The sequence below is a fragment of the Monodon monoceros genome, unplaced genomic scaffold (genome assembly GCF_005190385.1).
Source record: "Monodon monoceros isolate NGI ecotype Baffin Bay Population unplaced genomic scaffold, NGI_Narwhal_1 Super_Scaffold_13, whole genome shotgun sequence".
Lineage (NCBI taxonomy): Eukaryota > Metazoa > Chordata > Mammalia > Artiodactyla > Monodontidae > Monodon > Monodon monoceros.
In genome coordinates, this window is record NW_021703769.1 from 50,906,638 (window position 1) to 50,933,607 (window position 26,970).

The following is a 26,970-nucleotide window of genomic DNA, read 5'->3' on the forward strand; positions in this document are numbered from 1 at the left end:
TATATATATATATATATATATATTTTTTTTTTTTCTGAACAGTTAAATAAATGTTGAGACTTCTTTTGGTCTAACTTAGGTGATCCCATGGTGGGATCCAAACCTCTGGGCTTCCTCAGTATCCCTGAACTGTAGCCCCTTTTGTCTGGTAGAGAAACGTTTGCCCACGAATCAGGACACACCCATTCTTTCTGGACTTGGTGCACTCCTGGGACTGCCATGTGTGAGATGGTCCACCTCAGGTTGAGTTCCTTTACTCTGGACACTGGCTTAACACAGTCTGGCTCCCAGACTGCGCGTTTCATCTTTTCCAGGGCCCCCTGTGGCTTTTTCTCATTTTATAATTCTCTCTGTTTTAAAAACAGTATTGACTTTTGATACAATTTTGTTCATCTCTCTTTACTTTGAGGATTAAAACACCTGGAAATACTGACCAGAGCCAAACCCTGGGGGTAATTTTTCTTTCATCAAAGTGATAGTAGAATCAATAGGAATTCTAGGACTCCTAAAACAAGTTGAACTCCAAAAGCAGAGTTGCAAACTCAAAATGCTGCAAGGGCCAAGTGGAGAACCAAAGGTAGCACCCTGAGATCAGGCCCGGAATGGGAGGAATATGGGTCCAGGGTTGTTCTGGTTGTTCTGGTTTCTCAAGAAAATCAATTTTATGGGAACTCTCCTCACTTTTATTTTTTTATAAATTTATTTACTTATGGTTGCGTTGGGTCTTTGTTGCTGCGCGCAGACTTTCCCTAGTTGTGATGAGTGGGGGCTACCCTTCATTGTGGTGCTCTGACTTCTCACTGCAGTGGCTTCTTTTTGTTGTGGAGCACAGACTGTAGGTGGGCGGGCTTCAGTAGTTGTGGTACACTGGCTCAGTAGTTGTGGCTCATGGGCTGTAAAGCGCAGGCTCAGTAGTTGTGGTGCACGGGCTTAGTTGCTCCGCGGCATGTGGGATCTTCCCGGGCCAGGGCTCTGAACCCATGTCCCCTGCATTGGCAGGCGAATTCTTAACCACTGCGCCACCAGGGAAGTCCTGGAACCCTCCTAATTTTTTAAGCGTTGGGAACTAAGTTTAAAAAAAATTGAACCCTTGTGAGTGCACACAGCACACCGATGGGGTGGTACAAGGGCCAGTGGTGCCTGTCTTCCTGAGTGAAGTGGATGCATCTCAGAGGACTCTGATGGGCCGAAGGCAGGGGGCCTGGGAACGTTTCCAGCAGGAATCTTCCTGGAATCTGACTACAGGGCTGGCCCTCACCCCTTTCCTGACACTCATCTCCTGTGCCCTGTTAAGGAGAAATGGGTGCCTTGCCCCAGGGAGTGAAGCACAGTCTCTGTTCTCCCGTTTTGGGAGCCTTAGTTCTCAGAGTCTGAAGGGAAGACAGAAGCTGAGAGGTGGACTATGAAGCCACCAGGGATGTCTGAGGGTTTGGGACCCCATGCATGGCTGGGTCAGACCCCTTTGTCACCTCTATCCCTAGCCTTGAGAGGGAGCTGGTCGGGGGCGGGGGGAGGGCAGCGCCTGGAAAAATCAGATTGATGCCACATCTTTCCAAAGTGTGAGACGTAGGTATAGGGGTGGGTACTGAGGAGTTCCCAGGTCTCTTCGTTTCCTAAGTTTGCTCTTAGGGAGAGAGAACTCCATGCCAGTCTTGGCGGGAACCCAGAGGAGCTGCTGACTGGTCTGGGAGCCTTAAATGAAATCCAGGGACGTCTCCACGGAGACACCCATAAGACTTTCAGAAGCTCTGTGTACTGAAAAGGACCACCATGTCCCTCCACTCGGCAAAGTGTCCTTCGTCCTGTAACGACAGCTGCAATTTGAAACGTCAAATATCAAAATCCTTACACAAAATATATTTTCCCACTTTGGCGCTCCTGCTTGGCTGGTGTCACGAGTACGTGCCAGGTAAAGCGATCGTGAGCCGGCAACGCGGATCTGGGAGTCACCTCCCGGCCGAAAGCAGGTGCAGCCGGCCTCGGGACCCCAGACCCGGAACCCTCCAAGCTGGGAACGCTGTAGGGCTGCAGCTGCGTGGGGAACGGGATCTGGGAGGGACTTCCTGTTGTCCCTAATCCCAGTCTCCACCCGGCTCCCCGCGCCCGGTGTAGGCTGCGGAGACTCCCTTCCCCGGGGGAGGGGGCTCCGCCGCCCGAGGTGACCCCTCCGCCTCCACCTCGGTGAGAGGGGGGCTGGGAGGGCGCCTGGATCCCGAGACCCGCGCGGGTGGCCAGCTGGCAGGAGGGGACGGGGTCAAAGGTGGAAGGCTACGGGCTGGCAGGGAGAGGAGGCCTGGACCCGGGTTCGGAAAGAGGAAGGACATCATCTGTGCGGGACCGTGAGCAGAATGGACACCCGGCCCGGGCGGGTGGTTGCAGCCGCAGGGAGGGCTGCTGAGAGCGGGCAGCTCAATTTCTGGATCCCAGGCGGGACCGAGTCAGGTCGAGCGCAGGGTGTGTGTGTGTGTGTCCTGGACCCGGGAGACGGCGGGGCCTGTATTCCTCCGCGGAGCTGGCTGTGGTGGGCGGGGCCCCACTCAGCACCTGTTTCGCAGGATCTCTGCAGACCTTTCGGCTCCTGATGACAGGAGATTCAGATTTCAAGTCACCCCGGTTTTCCTTAACCCAGTTGCTGTGAGATTCTTGCTTCAACGATAAACGGGATAATACAAAATAGCATTCTGTCAAAGAGAGGGACCAAAAAACAGCATAGAGAGTGAGACCGTTGGAGGGCGTCTCGGAGGTTTTATTTCTGATTGGGACCAGGGATGGATCTGGTCCGGCGAGGGAATTTGGGGGGCTTCAGGGATGTCCAGGAGACACTGGCTGATTTCCTTCTGCTCCTCTAGGCTCCTGGCCAGAAGCTGGAGGGGACTTGGCCAACAAGACCAAGAAACAGCTCGGCTGAGCTTTGTAGCTCTGAGACAGAAAATGTCTGCGGATGGTGGAGGCATCCGTGCTACCCAGGACAAGGAGAGAGCCCAAGAGGTATGGATGGGGTGCTGGGTGAGGGAGGCATGCACTGGAAGGAACTGGAGTGGAAGGGGATTTTCAAGGCAGGGCATTTGGACCAATGGAGGAGTTAGACTCACCGTGGGAGCAGGGCTGGTAGATGCGGTGGGGGGATGTTGAAGAGAAGGTGGTATGATGGGAAATACCTTCCACCTGGAAATCGACTTCTATGGGACTGCTTTGCTTTGCCTCGTGAATTCGGTAGTCAGCAGACCAAAGGCTACACGAGATAGTAAGGGGGCTACACAGGGGTCCTGTGGGTGGGGTTTGCTCTCTGAACAGTGCTCAGAGCATATGGGCAAGCCTCAGTCTACCCTCTACTCCCCTCTGCCTGGGCCCGCACCTCCTCTCTCTCTGGGTCTGAGCACATAGCCCTTCCTGTACCTGTTGCCTGTGTGTGCGTAGTTACGACTTGCGGGGAGACCAGGGTTACCAAGCTTGGGACTGGGGGAACATGAGTCAGCTGCAGCGGGATGTGCGACCTTGGGCAGGTCCCTTGGCCTCTGGGAACCAGGTGTGTCATCTATAAAATGCGGATCATGTGCCTGCCATTCCCACCTGTCTTGCCAGGTGATTGGGAGGCTCAGAGAAGATAATAGGCATGAGAGGCCTCTGTGAGCAGCTCATCAGCCCGTAGGTGCTCATTATTGTAACATATAAAACAACACCACCCACAGCAACTAGAACCCAGGTCAGAGAAACCTGGAAATCCTCAGCTACGGTTTCCAGTGGCTGTAAGTTCAAGTACAAATCAAGTGTCAGTTCTGTTTTCATACCATAGAAGCACAAAGAATTTTTACTGCAGTTCAGTTTCCCTTCCATAATGCCTTTGTAACTCCCAGTGGGCCTCATATGTCCACAACATTCTGTGCTGATGTTGGATTCTGTCAGCTCACACAGTAGAGTAATAATAATAATTACCAGCACTGCTCTTTGTTTATCCAGAACTTTGTGGAGTGGAGAGCTGTTTCTCACGTGTTATCTGTGTGGAGGCAGAGCAGCTGAGTCTCGGAGGCCGCCTGGCCTGTGTGGCTCCCAGGAACTTTGACTCCTGGCCTGAGAGTCTTATATACTGAGGTGGGTGGGGAGGTGGAGAGATAGGCTTGAGTTCCCAGCAGAAGGCTGGCCGGTGCCCAGTGCTATGGGTGGTGATGATGAGGCCTCACCAGGGCCTCCCAGTGCAAGGGAAGTGACTTTCCCAGTGCTCTGCTCTGCTCAGGACTGAAAGGCTGGTAAGCGGTGGTTCTGGATTCCAGCCCCGGTAGCCTGACTCAAAAGCTTGCTCCTCACCTCCCAGAGGGCTGGGGCAGAGGCTGCTATGAAGAGGGGAGGGAGGATCCTGGCAGTCCCATTGTGGGGGACAGTGCTAAAGGGGGTGAGCCTGAGAGGAGTTTCCCTTCCATCAGACTTAGGTGGGTGCAAGGCCTCAGCACAGTTAGAGGTATGCTTGGACTTATTTTTTCCAAATCAGAAACTGCCAACAGCTCTGACTAATTGAGTTAGGACTGAAATGGCCCAAGGCCACATGTCTTCCTGTCACTTTCAAGAAGTTATGGCCCTGGGGGTGACTTGTGAGTCCGATACACTGAGTTCAAGTCCTGGCCGAGTCACTCCAAGCTGTGTGTGACCTTGGGCCATTGTCTGATCTCAGAGCCTGGAGGTGTGAGTTTTCTGTGTCTGCTGTAACAAAGGACCACAAACTGGTGGCTTAAAACAACCGGCATTTATTCTCTCACACTTTGGAGGCCAGAACCCCAAAATCAAGGGGTCAGCAGGGCCCCCTCCCAAGGCTCTAGGGGAGGATCCTTCCTGTCTCTCAGCTTTTGGTGGCTCCAGGCGTCCCTTGGTTTGTGACAGCATCACTCCAACCTCTGCTTCCATCTTCACATGGCTTCTCCTCTGTTTCTGTGTCCTCTCCTCTTTTTTTTTGGCTGCCGCATGGCTTGTGGGATCCTAGTTCCCTGACCAGGCCCTCGGCAGCGAAAGCGGGAGTCCTAGCCACTGGACTGCCAGGGAAGCCCCTGTGTCCTCTCCTCTTCTACGGACACCAGTCATTGGATTCAGGGCCCAACCTGAATCCAGGATTATTTCATCTCAAGATCCATAACTACATCTGCAAAGACCTTTTTTCCAAATAAGGTCACATTCTGAGGTTCCAAGTAGACATGAATTTTGAGGGTACACTATTCAACCCAGCCAACTACATTCGGTTTCCTCATATATTAAAAGAATAACAAGCCACACTCCTGTGGGAGGTGGGAGGCTCAAATTGGGCAGAGGCATCTGTCCTGTGGGCACCCAGCAGGGCCTCGATGAGCCTCCCCTCCTTCCCTCACTGTCCTGCCTCACAGGGGTGAACCACGGATATGCAGGTCTCAGGGACGGAGACGGAAGCAGGGCCAGCCTTGCATCTGGGTGTGCGTTCTGCCACCCTTGGTGTCTGCTTCTGCAGGTCCCCGAGTGTGGAGTTCTGCTGTGTTTCCCATTCTCTGTCCCAGTGCTGAATGGGGCTGTTATTTCTAGACTCCACGTCATGGGCATTCTTGTCAAGAAATGCTTTCCGAGTCGGAGGGGACAGTGCCGTTGGGAGCCGCTCAGGAGTCACCCCACATCAAGATGGAGCCGGAAGAGCCGCACCCTGAGGGGGCATCACAGGAGGCCAGAGCTCAAGGAGTACGGGGCTGGGTGCCCCTAAGCCAGGGCTCTAAGGAGAAAGCACATTTCCTGCCTGGCGGAGGTGAGGAGGGGGATGTGGAGAGAGGCACTTTCCCAGGTGGACGCTCAGCCCGGGTGGGGAGACCCTGATGTCTGCCCCACCTGCCCCTTGGAGGCCGCCCCCGCTCACCCTCAGAGCCCACTGACCCTCTTCTTGGATCAGGTCGGGGGTGGAGTTGGAGGCACTGTGGGTCTCCCTGGTGGGCCTGGCATGAGCTCACTGCGGGGAGTAGGAGGGCCAAGCGGGATGAGGTGGCCGCGCTGAGGACCTCTTTCCTCTCTCAGCCCTCCCCTCCCCCCAGATCCCTGTGCTCTCTCACGAGGGGAAGACCAGAGACCGGCGGATGGCCGCGGCGCTCCTCACTGCCTGGTCCCAGGTGAGTGTCCCCATCCACAGCTGGAGCTGAAGGACGTGGAGGGACAGCGTCTCTGAATCATCCTCTGGATCTGAGCGCTGGACCTGCGGGTGGGGACTGGAGATCCTGAGCTTTGGCAGTGGTGCTGAAAAGAAGGATCCTTGTTTTTGTCTCTTGTCTTCTGCTGTACACAAGCGCTTTGTTCTTGCCCCCAAAAGCCTTCCTTGGGCAACTGTCCTGCTTCATCACACCCGAGGGCCAGCCTCACTTGAGTCAGCAGGATGGGAGTCGGGGTCTTGCCCTTGTCCTGGCACCACGATGCCCCTCCACCACATCCTGGCGTGTCCTGGAGAGTGGGCATTTCATGTTGTTTCAGATGCCAGTGACCTTTGAGGATGTGGCTGTGTACCTCTCCCGGGAGGAGTGGGGGCGGCTGGACCACACACAGCAGAGCTTCTACAGGGATATCCTGCAGAAGAGGAATGGGCTGTCCTTGGGTAAGGGCTCACTCGTGCTGGGGTGCTGCTTCCTGAGGCCCTGGGAAGTCAGCGGTGGGGCCTATCTGCCATCACCTCCTCCTCCCTTTCCAGGGCTTGAACCCCCTCTTGTGGTTCATCCAGACCTCATTGTACTATAGAAGCTTCCTAGTGATGGATGTGTTCTGGTCGGTGCTGATATGGTAGCCATGAGCCATATGTGGCTATTGACCCCTAGAAATGCAGCTAGGGCAACTGAGTTTTTTGTTTTATCTCATTTTAATCAGCTCAGATTTGAATTGAAATAACCACATGTGGCTAGCGGCTGCTGTGCTGGACAGTGCCGACCTAGAGACTGTGCTTCTCTCCAGTTCTTCCCTAGCTTATTCCAGTAGTTCCCCCACTTCCAAGCCCAGCTTCAGAGGTATCTGACCAGAAAGCCTGGCTCTGGGCTGGGCTGCTAGCCCAGGGGATGGGGAACAGTGCCAGCTAATCCCTCCAGGCCTTTGACTCTGAGCTGTCACATCCACCCCAGGGCCGTGTCCTCTTCTCAGAGGGGCCTTGGCTCCCTTGGTTTTTCTCATGGTAAGCAGTAAAGTCCCAGGGCTTTGATTCCTCAGTTTCAGGCTCTAGTTTTCATGGCAGACTTTTATGAGGGCTTATGGAAAAATCAGCATTCATTCATTCATTGTCATTCATTCGGTCATTCAGTCTGTTTGTCAGTGCACATCTGTTGCACACCTGCTAGTCCAGGTGGAGCCAGGGTCTTGGTGATTCCACCCTCTGGCTTTGATGGCGGGCCAAGACCCCTGTTGTCCCTGGTGGACCCAGGGGTCACAGCAGCTGCTGTGCTCACACCTTTAATTATCTCTGGTTTGCTCACCACCCATTGTTAGCACTCTCTGGGGCCCAGGCCAGCAGGTCCAGGCAAGTCTTGGGAGATCAGAGGGAACCAGCATCCACTCCACAGCCCCATGGCAGGCCTCACAAATGCCCTAAACCACCCAGTTGGTCCAAACATTCCTTCCCCCCCATGGGGCTTGGATCAGGGCATGGAGGCCAGGGCCCCTCTGCTCTCTTCCTGACTTGACCAGAATTCCCAGGCCCTCACCCTGGGGTACTTGGCAAATGGGCCTTTGGTCCTTGACTTCTGGGTGGTCAGTGTCCCTGGCCCTCTTATCGCAGGCCCTCCCACTTGGCCTCTCTTTGCCCACTGCCCCTCCCCCAGGAGCCCTTTTTGCCTGTGATCCTGGGAAGGTGCAGGTGCAGGATAGGAAGACTGCATCTGGTTTCTGACATTGCTGGACTCACTGCTGGGGACAGTGTGACATAGAGGTGGCCAGCAGCTGACCTGGCCCAGCCCTGAGAAGAGTGTGCCTGGAGGTTGCCCCGGAGTGTGCATCCTGAGAGGGCATGGCCATCTGCCCCCAGTGACTGTTGAGCTCACTTGGTTTTGCCCTGTGCAGAGCTGCATCCCCTCTTCTTTTGCTCCATCATCTCTCCGGGGAGGTGGGGGTTGGTTTCTCCTTGCTGTGCAGCCCGAAAGGCCCTGACTGAGCACAGCATCTCTTCCCAAGCAGGGTTTCCCTTCAGCAGGCCTTTCTGGGCCTCTCAAGTGCAGGGCAAGGGCGAGGCCTCGGGATCCTGCCAGCAGATGGGAGATGAGGAGGAGGAGAAGAGAGGTGCGTGCAGAGGTGACAGGTGGGCGGGGCAGCAGGGTCGTGGCTGTCACTCCCAGGTGCCCCATGTCAGTGCGGGCTGTTTTCTGTGGGGTGCAGACACACAGCCCCTCCTGGGGCAGGGCCGCCAGCCCTCCCTCCTGTGTGGAGGGTGGCTCTTGCTTCCAGGGTTCCCAGCAGGTCCTTGCCCTAATTTCTAGCTCCACAATTCCCCCGGGGCCCTCATGAAAGCCTCTGCCTTGCTGGAATCCCTCTTTATCCAGGAGCCGTGGAGGTGGGCAAGGAGGAGCTAGCCCCATCCCTGGGAGCCCTTGGGGATATGAAGTCCTTCAAAAGCAGGGTGGGGAGAGCCCAGGGGGACGCCCCACGGTGTGGGCAGCGAGCAGCCGGCGGCCAGAGCTCAGGGCCAGCCAAGGACGATGTGCAGCCGGGTCCCGCGGTGGAGGCACAGTCGGAACCAGCCCCGCCTGACATCGGCATCCCGAAAGCCCAGGAGGGCCGCTTCCCAGAGCAACCCAGAGAGGGGGAGACGACCGCCCCTGAGAGCAGCGAGGAGGGCCTGGCCCCTGACGGCGACGCCGGCAAGAAGACCTACAAGTGCGAGCAGTGCGGCAAGGCCTTCAGCTGGCACTCGCACTTGGTGACGCACCGGCGCACGCACACGGGCGAGAAGCCCTACGCATGCACGGACTGCGGCAAGCGCTTCGGCCGCAGCTCACACCTCATCCAGCACCAGATCATCCACACCGGCGAGAAGCCCTACACCTGCCCGTCCTGCTGGAAAAGCTTTAGCCACCACTCGACGCTGATCCAGCACCAGCGCATCCACACGGGTGAGAAGCCCTACGTGTGCGACCGCTGCACCAAGCGCTTCACCCGCCGCTCGGACTTGGTCACCCACCAGGGCACCCACACGGGCGCCAAGCCGCACAAATGCCCCATCTGCGGCAAGTGCTTCACGCAGAGCTCAGCCCTGGTCACCCACCAGCGCACCCACACCGGGGTCAAACCCTACCCGTGCCCTGAGTGCGGCAAATGCTTCAGCCAGCGCTCCAACCTCATCGCCCACAACCGCACGCACACCGGCGAGAAGCCCTACCACTGCCTCGACTGCGGCAAGAGCTTCAGCCACAGCTCACACCTCACTGCCCACCAGCGCACCCACCGTGGTGTCCGGCCCTACTCCTGCCCCCTGTGCGGCAAGAGCTTCAGCCGGCGCTCCAATCTGCACCGGCACGAGAAGATCCACACGGCGGGGCCCAAGGCCCTGGCCATGCTGATGCTGGGGGCAGCCGGGGCTCTGGCGGCACCCCCTCCAGCCCCCACCTAGGAGGCTGAGAGACAGGGGCTGGCCTGGAGACAGGGAAGGAGGGGGATTGTAGCGGGGGCAGCTGCTGCGGGGGTGTGACCTGGGAGGCCCAGGAAGGGAGTTGGGGAGGTGCTGGCATGGGGATGGGGCGCGGCAACACGGGAGGAGCTCGGGTGAGGAGGAGGCATGCTCACTGCAAATTAAAGGCCTTGGAATTCGAGCGACAGCCTATAGCTCTGTCTCGGGCCCTGGAGGCTGACCCCAGACTTGGCGGGGGGAAGTGGGGCCTCCGGAGTCAACCCAGTGTCTCCTCACTCAGCCATCCCTATGTCATCCCTCTGGGGGCTTGGGCACCTTCCTCCCCAGCCTTCATCTGGCTTGGACCCATTCCAGAGCCTATAGCAAAGGCTTCTGAGCACAGAGGTTTCCAAACCTGAAGTCAGCTGGCCACTTCTGAAATTGTGGACCCGGTGAGGTGGTCTGCTGCTGTGGTCACTTGTCCCAGGCATTGCCCACTGAGCTCTGGACCCTCCCTGGGCTCTTCTCTTTGGGAGCCGGAAGGAGGGCCGAGCCAGCATGGGAATTCATGCTCAGTGTCTCCTGCCTTCCCTGTCTCCTGTCTCAGGCACTGGGGCCTGCATTTTGTGACTGGACGTTTTCACCTGCGTCCCTGAGGACCCAGCTGTAATCCAGTGAGGATTTCTCACTTACCAGGGACCCTGCCCCTCCTGGTCCTTTCTGAGGCTGCTGCCAGCTTCCTCTCCTATTTCTCACCTCCTTGGTCTCTTTGCACATGTCCTTTATAATTTGCCCTATCCGCCCCTGCCTGGCTGTTTTACTCTTGGCCTTCTGGTTTTTTAGCTCTGAAGCTTCCCATTCTCTACGTTTTTTTTTCTCCCGCTGGGGAGGGGTGGGCTCAGCTTGCTTATCGTCCTAGGTTTGCAGCTCAGCTCTCACAGTTACATTCAGTCTGACACCAAATGACCTTGAGGACGTCTGCATCAGGGAGGCTGTTGGGACCCCACCTGTCTCTGCAGATCACAGGGCCAGCAGGGCAGTCACAGCCCCGGTTAGCTCCCAGCCAATAAGGGATGAAATGTCTTGAACAGGACAGCAGACTGAGAATGGTACTAATAGCTGCCAGTGGCAGCTGCCCTGTCAGGCGTGGGGCCAAGCACCATATATACGTTTCCTCAACGCTCTACAAGTCTGAGCAGTGGGTTTCATCTCAGTTTTATAGAAGAGGAAACGGGCCAAGAAGTCCAATAATTTGTCCAAAGTCATTGAACCAGAGAGCTGGAAGCTGGGGCTCAGGTCCAGGGTTTTTATTTGTTTGTTTATTTATTTACTTGGTTGCACCGGGTCTTAGTTGTGGCTCACTGGCTCCTTAGTTGCAGCACGTGGTTTCCTTAGTTGCGGCTGCAGGGCTTCTCAGTTGTGGCTCACTGGCTCCTTAGTTGTGGCATGTGAACTCCCAGTTGCAGCATGCATGTGGGATCTAGTTCCCTGACGAGGGATCGATCCTGGGGCCCCTGCATTGGGAGCACGGAATCCTATCCACTGTGCCACCAGGGAAGTCCCAAGATATTTAGGGAGTTCTAGACAATGCTATAAGACTAAGAAAATAATGAGTATAAATTCTGGAAATGAATATAAATTTTCTGGAAAGACAATTTTCCCTTTTTACATCATAGAAAAATAAAAAACTATCAGAAGGAAAGTACAATAAGGTGGTCAATTTCAGTATAACTATATACAAATTATCATCCATCAGCAATGCCCAATAGAATATATGGTAGGTGTGCTAGTTATTAATTTATTGTCCCTCAAACCCCCAATACACCCTTTTGTCCTGCTTTGTGGTAATGGAGCCGGATCCCATGGACGTTTCTCTTTTGCAAGCCAACTTGTTGTTAATCTTTGTCAGTACAGGGTGAAGAACAATGTAAGGGCACACTGGAAAAAGGGACTTTCAAGTTCCTTCTTCCTTGTGTAGTTTTCCACTGGGGCCAGTAAGGGGAGGAGAGGGAGCCCAGTAGCATCCACTTCAGCGGTCTTCTTAGAACAGCCTGGGCTCATCCCTTCCAGCAAGTAGTTCAAGCAAATGCAGGAAGGTGTACGTAGTAAACATCTACAAATGGAAAAATTGAAACAATCTAAATATCCAAGAGTAGGGGACTTTAAATGGAATATGGAACTTCCATGATTTGGAATACTATGCACCTTGCACAACAGATGGATTTTGATAGACTTTTTTTTTTTGTAATATTTTGTCTCCACAAGGCATTACTGTTATCTGAGATGAATTTTTTTTAATTTATTTATTTTTGGCTGCATTGGATCTTCGTTGCTGTGCGCGGGGTTCCTCTAGCTGTGTCGAGCACAGGCTGCTCTTCGTTGCAGTGCGGAGGCTTCTCACTGAGGTGGCTTCTCGTTGCGGAGCATGGGCTGTAGGTGCGCGGGCTTCAGTAGTTGTGGCCCGCGGGGTCAGTAGTTGTGGCTCGCGGGCTCTAGAGCGCAGGCTCAGTAGTTGTGGGGCAACGGCTTAGTTGCTTCGTAGCATGTGGGATCTTCCCGGACCAGGGCTCGAACCCGTGTTCCCTGCATTGGCAGGCGGATTCTTAACCACTGCACCACCAGGGAAGTCCTCTTTGATAGACTTGAGCCAACAAAAATTCATTAAATAGAATTATTCCAGATTTACCTTAGAAATAATCATAGATGTAGAACTTAAGACTGAAATATTAATAGTGCTTATTTCTGGATGGCCTTATTAGGGATATTTTTAACTTTCAGTTATTTTAACCATCAGTTTTTCAACAAATACTGTGCCGGGCACAGTATTTAAATTCTGGAAGTAGGGCAGTGAAAACAGTCTGATATCATGAAAATTATAGTCGAGTAGTGGGGGGCAAATATACAAATATGTCAGGTAGTGATAAAAGTTAGGAAGAAAAATAAGGCAGGGCAGAGGCATGGCAGCGGGGGCCAGGTGCTGTTTACATAGGGTTAGGGAAAAACCACTTTGAGGGAGTGCCATGTGAGCTGAGTGAGGAAGTTAGCTTTGTGGATATGGATGCCTTTAAAATTTTCCGTACTTTATTTTCTTTCCTACACTAAGGATGCAATACTTGCATAATCAAACAACAACCACCACAAGAAAGGATTTTCTATTTCAGAAAAAGATCTGGAGCCTCATATCTCCAAGGGGAGTAAGAAGAGGGTGGCAGCAGGTCCAAATGCATAGAGCTTCCCCGACGCGGCCCGCCTGCTTTAGATTCTCCCCAGCCTGGAGCGCCCCGCTGTCCTTCAGTCAAATCTGCTGGTCGGGGTCAGCGTCCCCGACGGCCGCATCCTGCTGAGAGACCCTAGCCGACCCTCGGGAACAGAGGATCGGCGCAGGAGGTTCCCGGCCCCTCACTGGACTGCATTTCCCAGCAAGCTCCGCGCCCTGCTAGAAGCGGCTAAAGACTATTTGGGTGGGTGCGGGACCCTAAAAGCTATAAACGAGTCTCCTAAGGCTGAGTTCCGGCTCCTGGACCACGGCCCCCTCAGCTCTCGACCCACTGTGTAGCGGAAAGAGCAGGGGACGGAAGGAAGAGTCCACGCCCGAGCATCCCTTGCGGCGGAACAGGCGATCCACTCGTAGCTGGGCCCAGAGACATCTCTGCCCAGCAGGCCAGCCTTGGCTTTTCCTTTTCACCCTTCACGGGTCAGAGGAACACAGAAAACTGAAAGACAAGGCGAGAGGGAGAAAGCGCGAATCTAGGGGCAGACCTCAGCCTGGGGGCATGGGTGTTGACCACATGACGTCACTGCCTTCTGATTGGCCATCCCTGGAAATTCTCACCGTTCATTGGTCATCCGTCAGGGAGAAGGCCGGTATAGTAGGCGACCGCCCTCCTGGGGAGAGTAGTTGGGAGTGCTAGTCTCGGCGCATGCGCCATGTTGTTTCCCGGCGAGCCCCGCGCGAATTTCCGGCGCCGAAACCTGGAGGCGGAAACTGGGAACGCCTGGGCGACTGTGGGCGGTGTGAGTCCTGGGGGGCGGGACAGGCGACGCGGCCCGCCTGGCTCCGAGGTCGAGCGCAGGGCTCCGGGAGGCCGGGGCCGGCGCCCCGAGGCAGAGGCCGAAGGGGGCGCGCACCTCAGGGAGGTGCAGGGGAGAAGCCTGGGGCGCCGCACCCGCTGCCCGCCCCTCCGCCTCTCATCTCCGCTCAGGCAAGGCTGCTGGGACCGAGCGCGGAGCTCTGGCCGGGTCCGCGTTCCCGACTGCCGAGTCCTACTGAGCGACCCTGGTGAGTCCCTGGCTCTGTCCGAGCGGAGCCTTCTCCTCGGTCACTGGAGGATGAGCATGGAGAGCTTACCTTTCAGAATACACTAAATAAAGTGCTTAGTGTGTAGTAGTAAAGAATTGGAAACAACCTGAATGCCTCACTCGGGTGGGTATTCATTAAGAAACGAGTATATCCATACCACGGAATCTCCTATAGCGGCTGAGGCAGCATTGTTGGGTAGAAAAGCAAATGACAAAATAGTATTGCGGTAAGACCTGATTTATGTAAAAACACGCACAAAGCACTTTTCTCCCGGTTTCTATGGATATATTTCCAGTAAATGAACAGGGCAAGATTTGGGAGGTCATATGTCAGACTGTTAATGGAGGTGCAGCTGCAGTGTGGAAGGAAGAGTTTCTCTTTTATGTATTACTGTATTGTTTAACCCCCTCCCCCTTTTATTACAATGGTTTGTATCACTTTTTTTGTTGAAACAAAAAGCAATTAAAAATATTCCAGGGCTTCCCTGGTGGCGCAGTGGTTGAGAGTCCGCCTGCCGATGCAGGCGACACGGGTTCGTGCCCCGGTCCGGGAAGATCCCACACGGCGTGGAGCGGCTGGGCCCGTGAGCCATGGCCGCTGAGCCCGCGCGTCCGGAGCCTGTGCTCCGCAACGGGAGAGGCCACCACAGTGAGAGGCCCGCATACCGCAAAAAAAAAAAAAAAAAAATATATATATATATATATATATTTCAAAATACAGACCTTTCAGGACTGTTGTGAAGAGAAGCAGTAAGGTATAACTATGTCTCACGTTCATGTGTATCTGGATAAATGGCTCAGGATGGTGTCTGTGGGCCCTTTGCTGATACACTAGGGGCCAAAATTTGAGAAAAATACAAAATTTGAGAAAAATACATATATTGTATATTAAATAACGCCACCAGCGCAATCTGGTACAACACTCAGTAATCAAAACATTAGTTTAAAAAAAACAGTTTTTTTGGCTGCACTGCACGGCTTGCGAGATCTTAGTTCCCCACCCAGGGATCGAACCCGGGGTCCCTAGCAGTAAAAGCACAGAGTCCTAACCACTGGACCTCCAGGAATTCCCAGTTAAAAAGAATTTTTTTTAATTGAAGAATAATATACAGAAATATACATCAGAAGTACAACTTGATAGATTTTTACAAACTGAACAAATACATTAATATTTCTCCCATAGAACCTATGAACATTTACATTAAGTGAGATAAATTGAGGTTATAAATATGCTCATCTCATGTCAGTAGACCAGGTGGTGAAAACCTGGGAGTTTTGGATTTTGGAGCTGAGGATAAGGAGCCGTGGATCTGTATTGGTAGGAGAGAGTCATGTGAGCAAGGCTTTATAGGAGAGCCTAAAATAGCCTTCAAGGCCAGGAAGAACGGGAGCTGGAGTCCCTGGATGTCCCTCAAGGCTGGTGATTGCTCATGTACCGCCCCCCTCCTGCTATTCTGCTCTTTCCCCAGGAGTGCCTGTCCAGATGCCAACCCAGCTGCCACTGGGGATCCCTCTGGGAGATTGAAGGCCCAGGTTGAGGCTGACCAGCCCTGAGCCTTAGGCCAGGGGAATGGCAGCCCCCCCAGAGCCTCAGGACCAGGCCCCTGGGGAGGGAGAAGGGCTTCTGATCGTGAAGGTAGAAGATTCCTCCTGGGAGCAGGACGCTGCCCAGCAAGAGGACAGCAGGGATTCAGAGGTGTGCCGCCAGCGCTTTCGGCAGTTCTGCTACGGGGATGCGGGTGGGCCCCACGAGGCCTTCAGCCAGCTCTGGGAGCTCTGCTGCCGCTGGCTGCGGCCCGAGCTGCGCACCAAGGAGCAGATCCTGGAGCTGCTGGTGCTGGAGCAGTTCCTGAGCGTGCTGCCCGTGGGCGTCCAGGGCTGGGTATGCGAACGATGCCCAGGGAGTGGCGAGGAAGCTGTTGCCTTGGTGGAGGACCTGCAGAAGCAGCCAGTGAAAGCTTGGCCACAGGTGAGGGGCCCCTCCCGCATCCAGGGGCACCTGGATAGCACCTGGACTGAGGAGAGGTGGCCATCTCTATAGAGATGAGTCCTCCAGGGGGTGGGGCGGGGGTTGGGGGTGGGAGAGGACATGGAGAGCCAGAGGGAGCGTCCACAGGAGCTTGTCATAATGTGTGGCCTTTCTGAAAGACACTGTCCAAGTGAATCTGGTTTCTTTTTGGTGGCTTTGGAGGGTAGCAGCAGGACCAAAGTGGGCATGCTCCAGGAAGGCAGGTTTTAGCTCCACATGTTCTGCAAACGTTTATTTGTGTTCTGCTCTAGGCCAGGCCCTGGGGATACAGTGATGTGCATAGTGAGAGCACCAAAGGGGGTGTGAGAAGGTAGAGCTGTCCCTGTGAACCCTGCTGTCTTGTGGGGTGTTGGGTCCTTGACACTGGAAGCGTCTGGGGAGATGCTAATGTGTGGCGGGGGTGTGGGGTTCTGCCCTTGACAGGAAGGTCTCCCCCCACTGCCCCTTGCTAAGTGGCTCTTTGATTCTGGCCTTTGGGGGCTGGTTCTTGCCTCACGCTTGGTTGGGGAGTGTCCCTGGGCACATAGCACTGCCTGGTGTCACATTCTCATCTGGTCTTTCCTGGGGCCCTGTGTTGACCTTCTTCCCCACACCCAGCCTCCTGAGGGATGTGTCCTGTGTCTCCTTCCCAGGGATTAAACTCTGTCTCCCCCATCTGGTCTTGGTGCTGATGAGCATGTTGTGGTTCCTGCACAGGATGTGCCCTCAGAGGGGGCGGAACCTGAGGCTGCAGTCCAGGGATCTCAGGCCCAGGGGCCTCCCCGGAAGGCAGGGACACAAAGCCGGCCACCTGTACCTTGGGAGCAGCACAGCCATGGTGGTGAGTAAACTTGAAGGTGGCAGAGTGGCTGGACAGGGGCCTGTGTCTTTCCTGGACGTTGCCCTAAAGGGAGCAAGAAGGGTATTTCTGTTCTGAGAAGGCAAGGTGTGTACGTGTGTGTGTGAAGGAGAGTTGCGAGATCTCACTCCCGGCCTGGGCTGGCCTCTTTGAGGCTCCATTCTTTCCCTGCAGCCCAGCTTCCGGCTCTTCTTAAAGAGGGGAGCACCAGAGAGACAACAGATACCTGCTTTGCCTCTGGGGTGAGTTACCAGTTCCTTTGTCCCCTCTGATGCTGATGAGTCCCTGTAATGGGTCTTGCCTTCTCACCAAGGCCTCTTCCATCCATCCTTTTCTGGCCTGGACCTGTCCTGTTTCCCATCCCCCTTCATGTCTCTGCCCATGACTGCCTGGGGAGTCCTGAGCAGGGCAGCCCTGAGCTGGGTTTTCTCACCTCATTCCAGGGACCTGTGACATTTGGAGACATTCCCTTCTATTTCTCCCGGGAAGAATGGGGGTCCCTGGACCCTGCTCAGAGAGATCTCTTCTGGGACATAAAAAGGGAGAACTCCCAGAACGTTGCCCTGGGTAAGCAGTGGGCACAGCAAGGGGCCTAGGGGTCCTTGACTCTTTTGAGCTGGAGGCTCTCGCCTCCTTGGAGTCCCAGCAGCAACGGGTGGGCCCAGTCAGGCCCCACCCCTGCACACCCTGCTGGAATCCTCAGTCTTCCTCCCAAGTCCTGGCTTAGCTGGCTCCAAAGAGGGCTTTCCCTGCGTCTCTTTAAGAGCCCCCGGAGGTTTCGTTTGTGCTGGTGTTCACTTTTCTCTGCCTGTGATGGCATGGGCAACATGCCAGGACTGTGCTGAGCACGGGTACAGGCATTTTCTCATGGGATCCTCACAACCCACCGCATGAAAGCGTGTGCACGTTTATAGACGAGGGACCTGAGACTCAGAGAGGTTGAAGGACGCTGAAGGGACGGAGCTGGGACTTCTTGCAAACGTGGTTGTAAGGCCCCCTCAGCCTGCCCAGTGAAGAGGTGCGGAGAGACACCTGCTCACTAGAGGCCGCGCTGCTGGGTTTCTCTCCAGGTCAGGGCCTTCCTAAGCACTGTTTGGGGATCATCTCATTTAATCTGTGCAAGCCAGTGGGACCAGCTAAGATCCCTCCTGATCCACTTCCGTTTGTTCTTGAGCTGAGAGGACAAGAGCTCGTGTAGCGAGAGGAACCATGTCAGCTGAGCCCTGTGGTTCCTTGGTTGCTGATAACAAATGGTGAGGGTTGGGATCATTTATAGATGACCTCAATCTACGCAGTTTTGGCATTTGAATAGGCAGGGCTTGGGGTGGGACGTTGGATCGCAGTGTGGGAAGGGGGCGTAGATTGGTTAGGCCTGTAGTTAGTAAGTGCCTCTGCTGGAGACACCCAGCAAGCCCCTTGCCGCTCACTCTGAACGGTTTCTCTGTCGTCGTTTTCTCGTGTCCCCATTCCATGGAGGAGGAAGCTGAGGCTGGAGTTTGCCAGAGCCCAGGGCTGTCTGAACCTGAGCCCCAGGCGCTGGCCGGGAGCCTCGTTTCTGCCTCCCCTCAACTCTGTCCTTGGAACCGCATGGCACTGAAGAGGCCGCCTCCTCCCCGCTTGCAGGTTTGGGACTCACAAGCCACAGCGAGAGATCCCGGCTGGAGGAGGTGGTGACGGCGCTCCCGGGCCAGGCTGCTGGCGATGTGACCGTGTCCTGGAGGCTGGAGGAGGCTGAGGCCCGGCCGGGGGTGCCCCGGGGGCGGGCAGTGGGGGCGCGGCGGGGGCGGCCACCCACGCGCCGGCGGCAGTTCCGGGACCTGGCGGCCGAGAAGCCGCACAGCTGCGGCCAGTGTGGCAAGCGCTTCCGCTGGGGCTCTGACCTGGCGCGCCACCAGCGCACGCACACGGGCGAGAAGCCGCACAAGTGCCAGGAGTGCGACAAGAGCTTCCGCAGCTCCTCGGACCTGGTGCGCCACCAGGGCGTGCACACGGGCCAGAAGCCGTTCTCCTGCTCCGAGTGTGGCAAGAGCTTCAGCCGCAGTGCCTACCTGGCCGACCACCAGCGCATCCACACGGGCGAGAAGCCTTTCGGCTGCAGTGACTGCGGCAAGAGCTTCTCACTGCGCTCCTACCTGCTGGACCACCGGCGCGTGCACACGGGTGAGCGGCCCTTCGGCTGCGGCGAGTGCGACAAGAGCTTCAAGCAGCGCGCCCACCTCATCGCCCACCAGAGCCTGCACGCCAAGATGGCCCAGCCTGTGGGGTGAGGGCCGGAAGGGCAGCCCAGGCAGGGTCCCCACCCGGCCCAGTCCACCATCTCTGCTGCCGGCAGGACTGCAGGGTCCCCCATGTGCAGAACCCATCAGCCCTGCCCGCCTGGGGACCTGGCCAACGCCCACCAGGCATGGAACCCCTTGTGACCTCGTGGCCATGCCCCTAACTGCTCTGGGGTTTTTCTTGCCCCCTGGTTTCCTGGAGCCCCGGCACATTCCAGGCTGGTGGCATGAGCACAGGGGAGAAGCTGGGGCACAGGGACGTATGAGGACTCGGGCAGGCCTGGGGTCTCCATCCCAGAACCCCCTAAGCCTTGCTTGGCCCCGTCGCTCTCTGTTCCCGGCCTTCTTGGCTGGGTCTATGAGCTGGGCCTCCTGTCCTGCCATCCTGTGCCTTCCCACGGGGGTGAAGGCTAAGCCTTAGGGTACTGCTGGGCTCTGGGAGGGTCAGTCAGCCCACACCCATGAGGACCTGGGTCCTGGGTGCAGCCACAGGGGCTTTCTGGCCTCCACCCCTTCCCATTTCCAGACCTTGACCGCTCTGTGCTGTCCCAGCAGCATGCAAGCTGCCTGCCTCTGCCCTCAGCCAGCTCGCCCCCAGCTGAGTTCCCAAGAGTCACCCTCTACCTGTCTGGGGAGGGTGGTGTTGGCTCCAGGGACAGAGGCCAACTGTGCAGACCAAGAACAGGGCCAGCGGAGGCCCGCTGCCCCCGCTGCTCCCCAGTCTCCTGGAGTTTCGGGGTTTATGGTACTTAACACTAGCACTCCATCAGCACCTTGTCACTAACTCCTGAGGCGCTGTATTCCCTGCAGAAGGGCATTCACAGGGACAGACCACAGGCCCTCCCAAGGAGCTGGCCCAGCTGGCCTCAAAGGGCAGCAGAAAGGTTGAATAAACATGAAAACTTTCTCCAGGCTATTCTTGTTCTTTAGGTGGCTGCTGGGGGTTGGGGGGGACCTGGAATTCGTACCCCTGGGCCTCCTGGCCTGGTGGTCCTAGTGGCACGTGATGCTGGATGGTCATCAGGTGGAGCCACATTCTTGGCTTCCAGGTCACCTGGGCCCCAAGGGCTGCCATGAGCCTTGGGTCCTTCATCCTGGCAGCTAGTGCCTGTCCTAGTCTGAGGACAGCTCAGGATGGGACAGCTGGTGGCACCCCTCCCTACTCAGCAGGAGAGTGAGGGAGCTGACTGGGAGTGGGGTCTTTACGAGGCCACTCCCTCTCTCCCTTTGATGAAATGAGGAACCAGGCTCAGAGTCCGTGACTGGTCAGGGTGGTGGCTCATGCTGCCCGTAGAGGATCTGGAGCAATAAGCTGGACCCTGTGCTCAAATCCCTTAGGGAGAGAGTGCTGCTGAGTCAAAATGGGCCATGCCCCATCCCCACCCAGCCCTTCACATCTGACCTCCCCCCCGCTCCCGCCATCCCCAGGCTGGGCCCTGTGGAGCTGGTAGGCACGTGCTGAGAGCACCTTCTACCCCACCGAGTCCTTTCTGATTCACCAGGTGGTGGCTTCAGGGGCCACCTGAGAGGCGGTGGGGGCGGGCTGAGACAAGATGTTTTGTCCCGCAGTGTGTGTGTGCCAGGCTCTCTGCGCCCCCATTTAACCCGGGCTTCATCCTGAGGTCACTGGACAGACCCCATTTCCCAGATAAAGCCGCCGGGGTCTCACTGGACAGCTGAGTCCAGCCCGGGGTTTCTACCTCTGGGATGATGCCCTTCACTGCTCCCCATGCCCTCAGGCTGGCAGTTGCTGTGTGTGTGTGTGCGCACGTGCACGTGTGTGGGTGCCCTGAATGAGTGAGTAGGGGTGATGGGTGGCGGGAGCAGTGCACAAATTTTTTTGGTGCTGGTGGCTGGCTCAGAAGGGAGACACTGGGGTGTAACGAGATCAGATAGCAGGTGGGCCAGGAGCTAAGAATAGGATTGGACACAGGCTCCTGGTGCAGGTGGGGGCGTGTTAGTGCCAGCCAGGAAGCAGCCCGCTGGAGCCAGGGAACAGAGCAGGGCCTGGGGTCGTAGGGCCCAGAACGCAGGGTTCCAGGGCAGGGGACAGGGTCCAGCTCAGCTCATAAACAGAGCTGATAGGATGGGACTCAGGGAGAGGCCAAGGGTTGGGACCAAGAGCATTGGCACTGGGCCCGGGAGGTGAACTCTGTGCTCGGAGGAAACCCCCACATAGCCCCATGGCTTTCCTGGTGTCTGGGACCCTGCAGGTGGCCTCGCAGATGGCAGATGCTCGGGACAGCCTGGGAAGAAAGGTAGTCGGAGGCACGCCCTGACCCAGCCCAGCTGGCTCCCAGCTGAGCCCTACCCTGGCCCGACTCTGGCCTTGCCTCCCCAAGGTAAGTACAGTGGGCAGGATCCAAGGGTGACCCTGACACTCAGCAGTCCTGAGGTGTCAGCCTCTACACTCGCTGTCCTGGAGGGTGTGTTCCGGACGCTGGGCTTTGAGAGCTGCAAGAGGTGGGAGGCCTTGGTCCAGGTGAGCCCTCGCCTGCCTCTTCCCACCTCCGCCCCCAGTGCCACCTGGGGCCTCCCTGGACTCAGGCCCAGCACTCGCTCTTGCCCTAGGGTTTCCGTGGGGAACTGGTTAGGTTCCAGGAGCAGCTGGATGCCCACGGGGGCCCTGTGGGCTGTGCTCTACTGGCCTTGGTGGCCCCCAGTGAGCAGCTGAGGCAGCCCCAGCAGCTGTCCAGGAGCTGAGCCGCTGTGAGGCTGGTGGGGCTGCCCCAAGTCTTCCTGCTGCTCTCCACTTCCCCCCGGGGGTGAGTGGGCTGGCCAGGGACCCCCAGTTGCGGGGCAGGGCAAAGCGGGTCTGGGGGGTGGGCAGGAGGGCTGAGACCCTCCCTCCAGGCCTATGTGCTGCTTCCCCACCCAGCTACCCCCAAGCCTGGAGCCTTCCTCACTGGCCTGGGCGAGCTCTGTGGCCGTCGTCTTCACTGGTCGCTGCAGCTGCTGACCAGGTGAAGGCCCAGAAGGGGCGTCCAGGAGGGGGGCTGTGGCTCTGCTGTGTTGTCCTGAACCCATTGCCTCCACCCATTCATTCCACAACATAAGGCCGTGTTGCCTGCAATGGGTGTCAGCTTCAAAGCCTCGCCTCCCACCCCCACCCACGCCCGTCCTCACAACCCACTCAGGGTCCCCCACACGTTGCAGTATCTTCTCAGCTCCGTGCCTTTGCCCAGGCTGCTCCCTCTGCTTGGCATCCCTCCCTCTCAACCTAGCCTCACACAGACCCTTCCAGGCGTCAACCATGCCCCTTACAATCCCTGGGTTGACACTTGTATTCCCATCCACCCCTGTTCACACTTACCTGGCAGTGACTGTCTCGTCAGACTGTGGGTCCCTGGGGTCCAGGGTTGGGGATGATTCAGGTCTGGTCCCGAGGCCCAAAGGTCTCAGTGGGCAGTTGGGTTGTCACTGGAGGTGAGAATGGGCCCCAGCTCTGCTCCACGGTTCTCCCCGGCCTCCCCAGGCGGTGCCCACCCTGCGAGCCTTCCCAGACAGGCCCTGACCCGCTCTGGGAGCGCCCCATCTCTGTGCACGCTGATCCCTGGACCCCAGGGAACAGCATGGCTAATGGTGCAGCCAGTGTCTACCTGAGGCCATCCATGTCCTGGGAATCCTGTGATTCAGCCTGAACTAGGACCCCCCTCGGGCCCTCCCTTTCTTTTGTCTGTCTCCTCCTCCCTCCATTCTGGCAGGGTTAGTGTCTGGCAGGGTTAGGGTCTGGTTAGGGTCTCTAACACGCCCCCACCTGCACCAAACTAGTCCTTACCAAAGAAACTGTGGTAGCCAGGAGCCTGGCCAAGCTGTGCCCTGGAGCCAGGGTCCTGCTCCCCCATAACTGCACCCGCACGGAGCGGCTGCCTGAGGAGTCCTCCAGCCCTAACCCCCACCAGGTCTTCTGTTGGACAGCTGAAGAGTCCTCAGGGGCTACCTACTGCCCGGTAGTTGGGAGCTCCTTGGGGACGTGGAGCTCTGGGGGCCCGAGATGAGCAGGACAGGGCTGGGGTCCAACCATGTGGCAGCAGTTTCTTTTTTTTTTTTTTTTTGACATTTATCTTGGTTTATTTTATTTTTTAATACATGTTTGCTTTTCTGTGGCAACAGTTTCGACTGGGAGAGAGGCTCGGGAGACCTGAGGCAGGGAGGCGAGGAGCTGGGAGGTCCTCAGACCACTTTGAATCCACCTTAATCCTGTCTGTAGCCAAAACCCAGCCCCAGCGCTCAGTGTGACCTGTCTGGGGCCAGGGCCGCCCTCCTCCTGGCCGTGACCCAGGACCGGCCTGGGGCCCAGCACGATGTGAAGGCACTGGGGACCTGTGCCAGGCCCTGGGCTTCGAGACCACCCTGAAGACAGACCCTACAGCCCAGGTGAGGGGAAGCCCAGAACTTGTGGTGGTGCTCTGAGGAAGGCAACCCCCACCAGGACCCTGGGTACTCTCTCCTTAGCCTCTTACCAATCGTGGGCAGGAAGTGCACCCCCAAGTTTAGCCTCCATCCTCCCTGCTGCACGCATCCAGAACCCACTTCCCTGACTCTGGAAGCACAGTCTCCAGGGACCCTGAAGCCCCCCACACTGGCCATTTCTCCTCTCCCCTGCTCAAGGCCCTGGCTGGACCCTCAGGCTTTTCCTGGGAGGGTCTCAGGTTCCTTCCCAGACACCTGTCAGCTCACTGCCCTCCCCTCACAGCTCTTAACTTTTTGGTGCAGCTTCTCCAGGGGGACCAGAGAACCAGCTGCAGGAGGCTGGACCCACGTCACCTCCAATGAGGCCATGCAACCAGAAGGTTAGGAAAAGAACTTGTGGGACTTCCCTCGTGGTCCAGTGGTTAAGAATCTGCCTGCTAATACCGGTGGCACAGGTTTGATACCTGGTCGGGGAACTACGATCCCACATGCCACACGGCACCGCCAGAAAATTTTTTTTTAATTTTTTGAAAAAGAAAGAAAGTAAAAGGACTTGCTCCCCGGGCCTGAGGCTGGAAGGAGGTGGGAGGTAGTGTGGTAGGGGGTTAGAGAAACCACCCAGAGAGAGGGCCACCAGATGCTAGGGAGGCCGTGACTGTGGCCCAGGCCTGATCTCATCCCCACCCCCAGACTTTCCAGGAGGAGATGGTCCATTTCTGGGAGTGGCTGGATGCCTGCAGGGGCCCTGTGAGCTGTGCCCTTGTGGCCCTGATGGCCCACGGGGGGGCCTCAGGGGCAGCTACTGGGGGCTGATAGGTAAGAGGTGCAGCCAGAGGCGCTGGTGCAGGAGCTGAGCTGCTGTAGGGTCCTGTGGGGCTGCCCCAAGATCTTCCTGCTTCAGGCTTGCCGTGGGGTGAGCAGGGCCTGGAGCCCGCCCTGGAGGCTTGGCCGGGTCCTTCCCTCCAGCCAGCCTCCTGCAGCCCTGGCTCTCCTCACCCAGCCCTCAGCCTCCCAGGACTTGCTGTCCACCTCCTCCAAGAAGCCTGAGTGAGCCCTGCCCTTTCCCCACCCCCTCTCCCAACCTCTCCTAGGGGTCATGTCCATGAACTTGAGCACTTCACCCTCAGCACCTGTCATTCGGTGCTCTGAATGTTTCCAGTCTGGCAGCCTGCCCAGGAGCTCTGGGGGCTAGAGCCCTGGAAGCACCCCCAGGTGTCTCCTGAGTGAAAGGACCTGACTGTTCCCTCCTTCCCCAGGGCACAGGGACGCACACTCTCCCCTGGTTGTGGCTCTGGCTGCAGGCACCACCAGCCACCCCCTCCCCCGGCCGATGTCCTCCACATCTATGCTGATGTGCAAGGTGGGTCTACCTACCTCAGGGAGCCTGGGCTTGGGCGGGGCTGGTGGGGGGAGCTGTCTGGAGAGCACTTCCAGGGCTCTGAGCTGGGATCCTGCTGCCACCTCCTTCCTCTCTTCGTCAAGAAGATGGGAAGGAAAACCTTAAATGGCAAAGGCCTTTGAAAATGGAAAGTTTCTTCCCCTACTTGAGCCTGAAACAAGTGAAGGTGAAATAGCTTTTCCGTGGTCACACAGCTGGTAAGAAGCAGCAGGGCTGAGATTTGAAACTTGATCTGGCTTTCCTGCTCTGCACTCTTTCTACTGCCCTGTGTGCCCTTGAGCAAGACTGGAGGAGACCCTTGGGGCTGGTGGAGTCCCAGGACGCTGGGTAAAAGGCATTGGTCCCTCTTGCAGGCAGCTTCTCCGGGGGCCCCACTCCAGGGAGCCCTAACCAAGCAGACATCTTGATGGTCTATGCAGCCACTGAAGGTAAGGGGATGGGTCTCCACAAAGCCCATTACACAGGGCCTAGCCTCCTGGCCAGAGATCTGAAGTGGCTTTAGGGGCATCTGGCGCTTGGCTGTTGGGGTGCAGGGGTACCAGCCTCGTCGCAGTTAAGCCGTCTTCCTTCCATGTATATTATTTATGATAATAGTAACGATGGTGAGCACATATTGAAGGCTGGCTCTGCTAAGCACTGTACCTACATCCTTTCCTCTAGGCTGTAAGTTCCATGAGGTCAGGACAGTTCTGTCTGCCTCAGGGCCCTGGCCAGTGCCTGGCACGTAGTAGGTTCACAGTAAATGTTTCTTCGATATTGAATCCATTGTATATTCACTACACAAACATTGAGCAACAACTTGATCCGGAAGCGAGAAGTTCCTGCTCCCCTGCCCCATTCTCTTGCCTGACTGCTGGGGTCCTGTGTGCTTGCCCCCACCTCCACCAACAATAGGCCCCTGGGGAGGCAATAGGAAGGCAGCTGGCAGGGGCCTGAGTCTGACACTCTGGCCCTGGTGCCCTGGCCTGGGCTGTGTAGCCTTTCGGGATGAGAAGGGCTCAGACTTTATCCAGATGCTGGTGGAGGTCCTCAGAGCTGACCCAAGGGAAGACCTCCTGGAGCTGATGACTGAGGTGAGTTGGGGGTGGGGGGTCTCCTGGGGAGAGGAGCTGGATTCATCCTTCTTCTCAGCCCTGGTGTTCTGGTCACCTCCTATTCACCCCATTGCAGAGGGAGGGATACCCCGCCCTCAACAGTATGAGACGGTTGAACACACAACACCCGGCCCTGGACAGTGAGACGGACAGCAGTTATTAACCACATATACTCACAGCTGGGGGAGGAGGACACCTCAGGCCATTCTGGCCACTCAGTGTTTCCCTGGGGAGTACAGGGAACCAGCAGGGGTTGTAGATGCAGACTTTGTAGTAACGGGGTGGGGTACTAGTTTGAATAATTTCACAGGCTGGCAGGAAACTGGGATGGAGTGTGGCTGATCTGGCTGGTGGGGGAACTAGCGGGTTGGGGGGGCCTTCCCTGCTGGGTCGGGGGGTACAGCTGACAAGAGCAGGGGAAACCAACGGGGCCTGTGAGACCCAAAGATGTGAAGGCAACACTTGAAACTTTAGGCCTTACAATACACTGGATGCCAGGCTGGGCGCTGGGGGACCTGGCAGTCCTGGGCACAGGCTGGGTGTGGTCGGCACAGGTCAGTTGGCAGGTGTGCAAGCTAGACGTGCTGGGTCCCTACTGTGATGAGCACCACAAGGCCTGTCTGGAGATCCGCAGCTCGTTGAGGTGCTGGCTCTGCCTGCAGGCCTGACTGAGCCCGCGGCTACCAAGGGGATGCTGACTGTGGGTGGCCACACACCAACGCCATCCCTGACCCCATCCGCTCCTCGGTTTCCTCATCTAAAAGCGGCGCGATAGCACGGGAGGCTCAGCCGCCATGGAATAAACATGATGATCGCTGTACACGTGAATAGCGCCTGCACGCAGGGAGCTGTGACACTAAGTGAGATAATGTATGCAGAGTGCCTGGCACTTCAGAGGCTGGGCCCACCGGGTGAGGAGGGGGAGCAGGGGAGGCGCCAGGGCAGCCTCCGGCTCTAAGAAACCCAACATGGGCTAGGCTGAGCTGGATGTCCTGGGAAAGGGCAGCGCGGGGTCCACACCATCCTCCCAGCACGCGCACCCCACCTGCACACCACG

General features: G+C 56.9%; 2 protein-coding genes across 10 annotated transcripts in view; both read left to right on the forward strand.

Annotated features, from left to right (window-relative positions):
• The window catches only part of ZNF205 (zinc finger protein 205), an 11,488-nt gene extending 1,666 nt beyond the window's left edge, over nt 1-9,822 (forward strand). Inside the window, exons 1-7 of one of the 6 annotated variants that reach the window (XM_029221915.1) lie at nt 1,550-2,454; nt 2,850-2,988; nt 5,536-5,749; nt 6,013-6,104; nt 6,460-6,580; nt 8,137-8,241; nt 8,502-9,822. In XM_029221915.1, coding sequence (XP_029077748.1) covers nt 2,932-2,988; nt 5,536-5,749; nt 6,013-6,104; nt 6,460-6,580; nt 8,137-8,241; nt 8,502-9,568 — 1,656 coding nt within the window. In that variant the 5' untranslated portion in view covers nt 1,550-2,454; nt 2,850-2,931 and the 3' untranslated portion in view covers nt 9,569-9,822. The other 5 variants (XM_029221916.1, XM_029221917.1, XM_029221914.1 and 2 more) reach the window with 5 other exon arrangements.
• Nucleotides 9,823-12,835: 3,013 nt separating this feature from the next.
• ZNF213 (zinc finger protein 213) lies at nt 12,836-26,247 on the forward strand. Of its 4 annotated transcripts, XM_029221727.1 has the most exons (11): nt 12,836-13,844; nt 15,334-15,833; nt 16,590-16,713; nt 16,906-16,973; nt 17,175-17,298; nt 18,355-18,994; nt 21,221-21,349; nt 23,121-23,384; nt 23,724-23,800; nt 24,677-24,780; nt 25,173-26,247. In XM_029221727.1, the coding sequence occupies exons 2-7, from the start codon at nt 15,435-15,437 to the stop codon at nt 21,267-21,269; spliced, it is 1,404 nt and encodes a 467-aa protein (XP_029077560.1). In that variant the 5' UTR covers nt 12,836-13,844; nt 15,334-15,434; the 3' UTR covers nt 21,270-21,349; nt 23,121-23,384; nt 23,724-23,800; nt 24,677-24,780; nt 25,173-26,247. The 4 variants fall into 4 exon arrangements, with proteins under 4 accessions (XP_029077560.1, XP_029077558.1, XP_029077559.1 ...); XM_029221725.1 differs by having other exon boundaries at nt 23,724-24,780; XM_029221726.1 differs by having other exon boundaries at nt 23,218-23,384; nt 23,724-24,780.
• Nucleotides 26,248-26,970: the final 723 nt, after the last annotated feature.

Coding starts and splice junctions, on each gene's coding strand:
- ZNF213 (XM_029221725.1), top strand. CDS start 15,435: ATGGCAGCCCCCCCAGAGCCTCAGGACCAGGCCCCTGGGGAGGGAGAA. Junction 15,834..16,589: donor CAGTGAAAGCTTGGCCACAG/GTGAGGGGCCCC, acceptor GTTCCTGCACAG/GATGTGCCCTCAGAGGGGGC. Junction 17,299..18,354: donor CTCCCAGAACGTTGCCCTGG/GTAAGCAGTGGG, acceptor CCCCGCTTGCAG/GTTTGGGACTCACAAGCCAC.